The sequence below is a fragment of the Lolium perenne genome, chromosome 1 (genome assembly GCF_019359855.2).
Source record: "Lolium perenne isolate Kyuss_39 chromosome 1, Kyuss_2.0, whole genome shotgun sequence".
Lineage (NCBI taxonomy): Eukaryota > Viridiplantae > Streptophyta > Magnoliopsida > Poales > Poaceae > Lolium > Lolium perenne.
This window is the reverse complement of record NC_067244.2, coordinates 265,356,389-265,367,269: the sequence shown is the minus strand read 5'-3', so window position 1 is coordinate 265,367,269 and position 10,881 is coordinate 265,356,389. Positions and strand designations below refer to the sequence as shown.

General features: G+C 43.3%; 1 protein-coding gene across 1 annotated transcript; it reads right to left on the bottom strand.

Moving 5' to 3' along the window:
* Window positions 1-301: 301 nt before the first annotated feature.
* LOC127327920 (uncharacterized) lies at window positions 302-7,013 on the bottom strand. Its single transcript, XM_051354743.2, has 3 exons — window positions 6,003-7,013; window positions 1,423-2,012; window positions 302-1,316 (listed from the first exon to the last, which is right to left on the bottom strand). The coding sequence occupies exons 1-3, from the start codon at window positions 6,760-6,762 to the stop codon at window positions 555-557; spliced, it is 2,112 nt and encodes a 703-aa protein (XP_051210703.1). The 5' UTR covers window positions 6,763-7,013; the 3' UTR covers window positions 302-554.
* Window positions 7,014-10,881: the final 3,868 nt, after the last annotated feature.

Here is a 10,881-nt window from a genome sequence, read left to right as displayed (position 1 = left end):
ATTCATTTAGCAATTCCAAAACGATTGTGTTTGGCTGCCAGACAATTGAGTCATGGAATTCATTTGCCAAGTCCTGTCATTTCCCTTCATCTCATAATTCTATGTGGCAGCCAGACATGGAAATTGATATGGGAATTTAGATTCTACAAAATGAATAAACACAAAATTTATGTTATCATTTCATTTTGACAAAGTGAAATGAATACACGGGTACCAAACGGCTTGATAATGATTTCCATGGTTGTAGCCGAAAAAATCAGACAATTTTATTAGACAACAAATCCTTAATATATAACCCTATTATACATTTACATTGCGCCTTAGAAAACAAAAAAAACAAATAATAGTCACATTAACAAGTGAGACTTCATAGACCCACACTCCATCCACCCTGCCGGTTTCAAACTATCTAACAGTTATGCAACGTCAAGTTCAACGGTAGAAGCTAACATGCGAAACATGAACAGTATGGAGTAGATGTACAATGGGATATGCACTGGAACTCTAGCTGATGGCGCTTCTTTAGGCCGGCTTTATACTGCTGATGGTTTCCTTCATGCTGCCGAGCTGAAGATGGCTATGAAGATGAAGGGCCAAAAGTCCCTTAGAATCAACAGAAAGATACGTTGTATATATAACCGGCATACAAATTCATGCCCCCGTCTGACATACAGCGGTCTGTACGTAAGAAGCATTTCTCTAACAACTTCTGCGTTTCGGTAGATCAGCAAAAGAGGACTGATGATAAATATGACACTGGAAATGGTGAGACCAACTGGAGCCAGCACCATATATACGCCAAGCGAAAAAGCAACAGTCAAGCAAGTGAGCGAACTAGAGGTGAGGAACACGGATATTTTGAAGTACATCCGTCGGATCTTCAATTTAACCATGGACATGCCGGAGAACATGAGTCCAAGTGTAGCTAATGAGGAGCAGATGAAAGCCAACGTGCTGGCCATCATGAATGCATGGAAATGCCACGTACCGAAAAGCCTTGGTATACCACTGTTGGTGTGGTCGCTGGCTTTGATTCCTGCAGGTACAGTGAAGGTTGCAGTGAATGTCACCGATGCAATGAGTACCGAGCCAAGGCCAAGTGTTCGGGTCGAATCAGTCAATTGAGCCGAGGCTTCTTTCTCGTCATCCTCTTTTTTCCTATGGTTCTCTTCATCCTCATTTTCTGAATGGTCCTCTTCATCCTTTGATTTTGACATTCGCAATGGAATGCAAAGTTGTTGGAGATGATCTCTCCAAAAGCTACCGTGCCTTGCACCAGCACTCAGGAGTGTGTTATATATCAAGTTCTCTGGATTCTGCAAAATGAATTATATAATAAAACGATATGAGCAACTATATAAGGTACTTCTCATTTATAAGATTGACATGAAGGAAACATGAGAGCGCAAGCTAAATTAGTACCAATCCATATGAAAAATCTCTGCACTTCTTGCTCCTCGCTAGATCCAGTGGAGTTTGATCCTTGTTATTGCTTAAATTCAACAGTACTTCTTGATTTCTCAAGAGAGCGCAGGAAATCCAATGATGCTCAATATCCACAGCAAGGTGTAGTGCCGTGTTGCCATCATTGTCCCGAGTGTTCATTATGGGTGCGAAAATTGATTCCCGTGCAGCATATCTTACTATGCGTAAGATCTTGGCCTGGACAGCAATATGAAAGAAGGTTCTTCCCTGGTTGTCACGAAGACCGATACAACCAGGGCATCTTTTGACAAGAATACGCAAGGCGACCAACCTATTCATCAAGGCCGCGATATGTACAGGAAAGAAACCATTATTATCCTGCTGGAACGCAGCAGATGGGTTAGCGTTAAGTACACCCCATGTAGCATGTTGTTCCAACGGTAACCCGATACTGGGGAAACAAAACCAACTTCTATGGATGTATGGTTCAAACTGCGACGAAACCACAAAGTGAAGAGGGGTGCGGCCGTTACGGTCGTTCTGTTTGCTAAGATCCTTGTTCCAATAATGTAGCTTTTCTAGCATACCTGCAATTAATTAGGCCCTTTAGGTCAAGAAAACAACACGTATAGTAGATAAAGGAAGGAATTTGAGCAAACTCTATAGAAATATGCGTTGGGCTAAGATCAGCTTCATCATTAAATTTTGAATCCTATATGGTTCGGTATGCTTGTTCACTACAGGAATGGGGCTAAGCGCCGACGGCCAAACTCTACGCCGACGGCCAAAGGTCAGGGCCGTCGGCGTAGAGCTCGGCGAGGCCAGCCCGCTGTGCGTGCCCTCGGCGTAGCAAAGCCCTCGGCGTAGACGCCGATACGCCGACGGTGACCCTAGGCATAGCAAAGCCCTCGGCGTAGACGCCGATACGCCGACGGTGACCCTAGGCATAGCAAAGCCCTCGCGTAGATTGTTAACAACACATACGGATCAAGGGATCGATCGATCAATGGTGCTAGCTCTAGCTCATGACAAAACTTTGAAATTCCATATATATAGATCTACAGCTCCGTTTCAAATAATTCTTCTTGTGTTAGGGTCGTAATTAAATTTCCTATCCGGTGATACTAGTTTTCCTAATTACTGATTTTTTGTTATTTTGGACAGAAAATGCTGCAAATTCTAAAATTTGTATCTTCAGTTCTACTTATCCAAATTTAGCAAATTATATACCGTTGGATTCAGAAAAATGTGAAGAACACAATGGTACAATAAAAGTTGGACTTTTGAATTACTTTCAAATACTCGAATTTGAATATGTGAATCCGAGTATATTGGACCTAATTCAAGTTGTAGAAACTTAAATCGAGCGAATCCTTTTGCAAATGGAAGGTACTGATGTCACCTGTCCAGTAGAATCATTTCCAAATCAATTTGATCCTTCTTACTGATATTCAAATTCGAATTTGAGGATTTGAGTATTTTCGAAAACCCTTCACAAAAAGGACTAGCACGTCTGGAGTTCTATGGCTTTTAGGGGAAATGAGTAGGAAACGGCCCGTGACCCCGCATAGTTTGTCGGAACGAGGCCAAATTTGGCACGTGCGTGGTCCCTGGGATGGGAAGCAAGGCCCCGAGTGCGGATTTCCAAATACTTTCTTATATGTCCCCGGGTTCCCGTTTTGGCCAGATGGAAATTTAAACGAAGTCAGAAAATCCCGCGGAGCCGCATGACATCATTTTATGTGTCCTAGTAACCACTCCAAAAGTCGGAATTGGGATACGGCAATTATTTTGGAAAATCCTTCACGAACAGGGCTATCAAGTCGGGAGTTCTATAGCTTTTAGGGGAAATGAGTAGAAAACGGCCTGTGACACCGCATAGTTTGTCGGAACGAGGCCATATTTGGCACGTGCATGGTCCCTGGGATGGGAAGCAAGGCCCCGGAAGCGGATTTCCAATCCGACCCATGGTCGATGGTTTTTTCATTTTCGGGGTGCCAAAACGATTTTTTTTTGTGAAGCAGCTACATGGGGCGTATTTTTGTATTGCGCGAGACCTCCGCGTAGTAGTAGGACACCGCCCCCGCACCACATATCACATGCCATATGTGCGCGCTAGCTATCTGGGAATCCCTGCGGCTTCCTACGGTGTCCCGCCGAATCCGCTGGAAACTGACCGGATTTGAACTAGGGGTACACTTTTCGTCGCTCAATAAATTCCGCGAAAAATATTTTTAGGTCTAAGACACATCACTTTATGTGCTAATTTTTTTCCGTTTAGCACGATGGTGAACAGGTGCACTAGCGCGCCCGGTACGGCCATTTCGCATCTCCCGACGGGGCCGTTTTGGCCATATGGCAAACCGGATGTCATATTTGGATTCCTCTAATTTTTAGGTTCAAATGATGATATGGATGTTATATTTAGATTCCTCTCATTTTTCTGATCGATTTAGACATATTATTTGTGGAATTTCGATTTTTCGATTTAAAGATATTAATTATTCCATATTAAATAGAAAAAAAACCAAAAAATAAAATCATTTTATTGTTATTTGAAATTCAATATTATTATTATTCATTGTTACTTATATATTCATTATTGTTTACTTAAGTAATTATTTGGAATTCAAAAATAAAGAGTTATGACATCACGGTCCAAGGGTTAATAGGGTTGATAGGCTATTATTATCAGCAAGGTGTCAATTCTTTAAGGGAAGCTCATCCGAATGGAACCAAGAAGTTAAGCGTGCTGAGGTTGGAATAGTGTGAGGATGGTTGACCGACTGGGAAGTTTAGCCATGATTGTAATTTAACCTAAGATTAAGTGTACTTAGAGTTAAAAGTGTATGGTGAAAGATAAACAAGTAAAAAAATGATGTAAAAAAAATTAAAATTTGAAATTTTTTAAAACTGCCATCGGCATATAGAAAATTTTTTTTTGAATTTTTTTTTGAATTTTTTTTGGAAAAAGAAAATTCGAATTTTTAAAATTTGTATGCCGACGGTTTTGCCGTCGGCGTAGCGTGCTACGCCGAGGGCCGGGCTACGCCAACGGCAATATTGTCTATGCCGAGGGAGGTAGACGCCGACGCCATACGCCGAGGGCTGCCGTCGGCGTAGCCTACGCCGAGGGCCAGGCGTGGCTACGCCGAGGGCAGCCGGCCGTCGGCGTATGCGTCCATTCCTGTAGTGGTTGGAAAGAGAGAGGACAGAATGTTCTTCACAAAGATACGAATTTGGAGAACTAGAATAAATTATTGACATATGCCTTTCCCCCGAAGCTTAGATCTTTAGCTAGGTAATATGAGATGGCAGCTGGTATACAATGTTAGAGCAACATGTTTCAATTTTAAGACACAACAAACGCAAAAATCTGCGGCAACCATCATGATCATCCATTACGCGTTAATTAAAACTTAAAAGCCTTACGGAGCCTATATATGACAGGGAGTGTTGAAGTATATTGTCCCTTATCTTTTTGGTGATCTAGCAGTTGTAATAAATTCGATAACGCTCCCTTCTATTCATATTACTTGGGATTTCTATCATTTTCTAAAGTCAAATTTATATTAGTTTGACTAACTTCGTAAAAAGAAGAGTTTAATTTCACTTTTTATCATCAAGCTTGAGGGTTGTGTCAAATATTTACTTCTTAGACAATTTCTTCCACATTTTACCATATACTTTCCATTTTTGGCCACATTTTACCCCCGTTCACCAGTCAACTATTTCTAACATGTTTTTGATGAGCTAGCGCCCATGTGGCAGCACCACAAGCGCAGGACGACGCTGCCACATGGGCGCCAGCTCATCAAAAACATGTCAAAAATAGTTGAATTGTCAAGAGGGGGTAAAATATGGTCAAAAATCAAAATTATAAAGTAAAATGTGAAAGTAATTGTGTAAGGTAGTAACATTTGACACAAATCTCAATCTTGGGGGTAAAAAGTGGAATAAACTCTAAAAAAATATCAATACCCACAATATCTAATAAGTACAATGTGAAAGCATAGTTGATGACGAATATAATAATGTTAATTTGGTATTGTACGTTTTGATATTCTTTTCTACAAAATGAGTCAAACTTGTGTTTGACTTAAGACTGGGTAAAATCTCAAGTAATGTGAATAAGAGGGAGTAAGTGTGATGTGACGTATCTATGTCAAAATTTTGAATAGCGGCACCATTTTTTTTTTGCCGCTACTAAGCTATAGCGCCGCTATGGCAGATAGCGTTTTGCCTAAAAAAATAAAAATATGAGTAAATTATGTATAAAAATAACAATTTAACAATATATATGCATATAATGGAAAAATAGCGGCGCTATAGCGTCGATGTAGCGGCGATATAGCGGCGAAAATGGCAATAGCTGCCATAGCGGCTAAAATGGCCATAGTGTAGCGGCGTCTCCTCCAGGTCGCTATAGCGCCACTATAGCGCGCTATCGAAAACTATGATCTATGTACATTGATTACTACGTAGTGATGATATTACCTAATCCCCGAGGTATGTCTGGAAATAAGATATGCCGAAACAGATAAACTAGTATGATATGTCAGGAGAAACATACTGACCGTATGCATGGTGAACCGCAGCATGCAATGCGTTCTGTCCATCTGGCCCGGAGTAGGCCAGGTTGCCACCACTTTCACGGTGCAGCATGCTTGCGATGAGCTCGTCTCCCATGGACACAGCCAGGTACAGCGGCGAGGTGCCCTGACCGGGTGCAGGATACAGGGCCAGCTCTGGATCCACCCACATCAGAAGCCCGGCCATGCCGTTGTTTCCCAGCCTGATCGCCTCATGCAGGGCAGTCTCGTTCCGGCCGTTGAGTTTCCTCAGCACTAGCGCGGCCCCGGCATGGCCGTACTCATCGCCGACCAAACAGATGAAATGGAAAAGCATCCTGAGGTTTCTGCACCTGGCAGCGTAGTGCAGCGGCGTGTCGCCGCCGTCGTCCAGCCACCGGTTCTTCCGGTAGATCATCCTGACGCACGTGGAACAGGAGTTGCCCTCGAAGGCGACCTGCTCGACGAGCGACGCCTCCGACGACACCGTCACGCGGCGGTCCAGCGGCGTGCTGCCATCAGGAACGCCGCCGCCGGTGTCGTGCTCCGACAGCCGAGCCCGCCTAACATCGTCGATCTTCCCGCAGTGCCCGCAAGGGGCGGGCGTCAGCAGCGCATAAGGTATCAGCTGATCCGATCCGCCGCACCGGCGTTGAGCAAGGAGCTCGGCAAATGTGCCAGCTCTACCAACGCCATCACTCGGTGAGGGGGATCCGATCGGCGAGGACGATGCAGGAGTCTGCTCACCAGTGCTGCTGCACGCCATTGCCACCCGAAGCGATTTTTCTCTTAAGCTTGTCTAGTGTTGTGTATCAGTGTCTACGGACGGTTCAGTTATATAATCTTGGGCACACACCTATCTCACGGGATTAGAAACTGAAGTCAGCACGTCTTGTTGTCTTAAATTCATATTTCCCCACCTAACGATCACATGAGAATGCAGGCAAGTACTGCAAAATGGATCGTTTAGATTCCAGCTTGATCCATCCGCCACTTATCTGTCAGTCTTTGTCTCCAACCACATGTTGCACTGAGTCGGTCAGATTGATGTCAGAACACATGCAAGATGTTATGACAAAATTAAGGAAAAAATATCTTCTACAGATCTCCTTCCTTCAGATTAGGAACATGCTGGCATGCTGCCAGTTGTTCTGAGATCCGCTAACTATATATGCTTGCAATGTCAACTCTAGGTCCGCGCTAAACAATTCAGTTTTTTTTCTTGGATTAGAAGGCCGGTCCATGTGACCCTCATCTAAACATTCATACTAAAATTTTGGGTGCATCCTCAGTGTTGCTAAATCGGAAAAATTAAGGCAAATACATCTCTTACAGACCGCTGTTCTTCATTCAGAATACGGGCAAATAATGTCACAATCTCCGTATCTGAAGGATGATCTAGTTTTCGTTTTCTTGGTGAAAGTTATATCCCATGAATTCAGATTCCAAATGTTCTTAATGATACAACAATAAGTGCGTCTATTATAAAACTTGTTTCCTTCCAAGTTGTAGATTCAACTTTTTTTTTCTGGATCAATTTTCGTCTAGATTTTCGGGGAGGACTTTTGAAACATGGGCTTGGCACTGGTCTTTGGCACTGGTCCGCAAGTGCTGCCGCGACGACGCCCTTCTCTGGAGATGTCGCCTACCCCTGGACCGGCGTGACGACGTGCTCTCCTGGGCCCTCTTGCTCGGAGCGCGCGGAGGTTGACTACTCCCGGCCTCTCCCCTCCTTCCCTCGCGTGTATAGTTGGTATAGGAAATATGTGTTGGGTCTGTGTGTGAGTGTGTGTCTGTAAGTTCAGGAGCCGCCGGTTGCGGCGGTTTCCCTCCTCTCCCCTCGGGCTAGTCTAGCCCACATAAAATATAATGAAAATGAAAATTCAGGTGGGGATTCCTTTCCCCCCCCCCCCCGGTGAACTTTCGAAAAAAAAAACATGGGCTTGGCGTTGACATGTATGCCAAAAGTATTAGGTGGTCATTTTTTTTGGTATGTGTTTATACAATTAGTATTTTTTCGGCTCAAAATTAATAAAACTCATATTTCGGATTCTGGACTCAAGGCCTTAAGCAACTAGTTGAAACATTTGAACTCGATAAAGTTAAGGACATATAAACTATTAAAAGGCTCAATTAATGGTCCAAGAGCTAGATGTTTCAAAGAAGAAGCTTGAAGTTGCTCATGCTTCTCTCACTAAGGACCTTGACCATCTTGAAAAGGCCCACAAGCTTGTTAAAGATGAGCTCAAGAAACTTGGAGAGAACCATGACCTACTTCAAGATACTTATAAAAAGGCTCTTGGATCATTGGGTGATCCCATTATTGTTGAAAATGTTGCTAGTTCCTCTACCTCATCTACTTGTGATCATGCTAATTTTGTTGAGGAACATGCTCAACTAAAAGAAGAAATTTTTCTATATGTTGAGACCAATGAATATCTTGAATCTTTGGTAACCAAGTATGGTCTCAACTATTATCCCAATGACTCTGCTTGTGAACAAGTAACTATTCTTGAAGAAAATGCTAGGTTGACAAAGGAACTGGCCAAGTTCACCACCTCCAAGAATAAGATGGGGTTGGATGACCTTTTGAGTAAGCGAAGGTCAAACAATAAGAAGTATGGACTTGGGTATGTTCCCAAGCCCCACAAGAAGAACAACTACAAGAAGGAGATGCCCACTCAAGAAAAGAACAAGAAGGCCACTAATGATGGCAAAGCCACTAGTGGTGACCGCACTGGACCTAACAATCAGTATGATTTATTTGCAGATTATTATGGTGGTTTATGCTAAATATGTTGGCCCTCGCAATGGCTATGCTTATAGAGGGTACTTAATTTGGGTACCAAAAGATCTTGTTGCCATTGCAAAGGAACCCATTAATCGATGGGTTCCTAAATCCTCTACTTGATTTTGTGGGGATATTCCTCCGGTGGTCTAAAATGGGTGTTTGACAGTGGATGCACCAATCATATGACCGGAAGAGGTGTGATTGACCAATTCATAGAGGATGTTAACAAAAAGTCAAGTATCACCTTTGGTGACAATTCAAATGGAAAGGTACTTGGGTATGTCAAGGTGATAATCTCTAAGGACTTGTGCCTTGAGACGACCATGCTTGTTGAATCCCTTGGTTACAATTTGCTTTCTATTTATCATCTTGCAGATGCCGGTTATAATTCCTATGTTACTAATTATTGTGTGAAAGTATTTAGGAGTGATAATCTCAAATTGGTCCTTGTTCGATATGTGGAGAACAACCTTTACGTGGTTGACCTCTCAAAAGAGAGATCTTCTCTCCCTACATGTCTAATGGCCAAACATAACGAGGGCTGGATGTGGCATCGCCACCTTGGTCATGTCAACATGAGAAATCTTAAACAACTCCTAAAGGGTGAGCACATTGTTGGACTAACCGACATTTCCTTTAAGAAAGATCGTATGTGCAGTGCATGTGTAGCTGGGAAGTAACTCAAGAAGAGACATCCTATCAAGAGTATCATCACCACCTCTAGGCCTTTGGAGCTCCTTCACTTGGACCTCTTTGGGCCATCTCATTATGATACTCTGGGTGGGAGAAAATATGGACTGGTCATTGTTGATGATTACTTAGGATTCTCTTGGGTCTTTTTCAGTCTAAGGATGAGACCTATAGAGAGTTCATCATCTTCGCCAGGAAAACTTAACGAATGTATGAATCTGATATCAAGGTGATAAGGACCGACAATGGCACCGAGTTCAAGAACTACACTGTGCAAGAATTTGTCGATGATGAGGGCATCAAGCATGAGTTTTCAGCTCCATATATATACCCCTCAGCAAAATGGTGTTGTTGAAAGGAAGAACCTGACTATTATTGAGATGGCAAGAACCATGTTGAGTGAATTCAAGTCACCCCATAACTTTTGGGGAGAAGCCATCTCTACTGCTATCCACTACTCCAACTGGCTCTTCCTCGTCCCCTGCATAATAGAACTCCATACGAGCTTCTCACATGTAACAAGCCTAATGTCATGTACATTCGTGTCTTTGGATGCAAATATCTTGTTAAAAACAATAAAGATACGCTTGGTAAATTTGAAACTAGAACTATTATGGGTATATTTGTTGGATATGCGGAGAACTCCCACGCCTATAGATACTACAACAAGTCCAATGGGACTATTGAAGTATCTTGTAATGTGGTGTTCTTGGAGGATAATGGCTCCCAAGTGGAGTGATACGTCTCAAACGTATCTATAATTTCTTATGTTTCATGCTACTTTTATGATGATACTCACATGTTTTATACACATTTTATGTCATTATTATGCATTTTCCGGCAATAACCTATTGACGAGATGCCGAAGAGCCAGTTGCTGTTTTCTGCTGTTTTTGGTTTCAGAAATCCTACAAAGGAAATATTCTCGGAATTGGACGAAATCAACGCCCAGGGTCTTATTTTTCCACGGAGCTTCCAGAAGACCGGAGAGCATACGAAGTGGGGCCACGAGGTGGCCAGACCATAAGGCCGCGCGACCTGGGTGGGGCCCGCGCCGCCCTATGGTGTGGGGCCCTCGTGCCTCCACCGACGCTGCCCTTCCGCCTATTTATTCCCTCCGTCGCGAAAACCCCTGTACCGAGAGCCACGATACGGAAAACCTCCCAGAGACGCCGCCGCCGCCAATCCCATCTCGGGGGATTCAGGAGATCGCCTCCGGCACCCTACCGGAGAGGGGAATCATCTCCCGGAGGACTCTTCATCACCATGATCGCCTCCGGATTGATGAGTGAGTAGTTCACCCCTGGACTATGGGTCCATAGCAGTAGCTAGATGGTTGTCTTTTCCTCATTGTGCTATCATGTTAGATCTTGTGAGCTGCCTTATCATGATCAAGATCATCTA

Excerpts from the sequence above, each read along its gene's own strand:
- LOC127327920 (XM_051354743.2), bottom strand. The coding sequence starts at position 6,762 with ATGGCGTGCAGCAGCACTGGTGAGCAGACTCCTGCATCGTCCTCGCCG. Across the intron at positions 2,013-6,002 it reads TGCGGTTCACCATGCATACG|GTATGCTAGAAAAGCTACAT; the intron begins GTCAGTATGTTT and ends AATTAATTGCAG. Across the intron at positions 1,317-1,422 it reads GAGATTTTTCATATGGATTG|AATCCAGAGAACTTGATATA; the intron begins GTACTAATTTAG and ends TTCATTTTGCAG.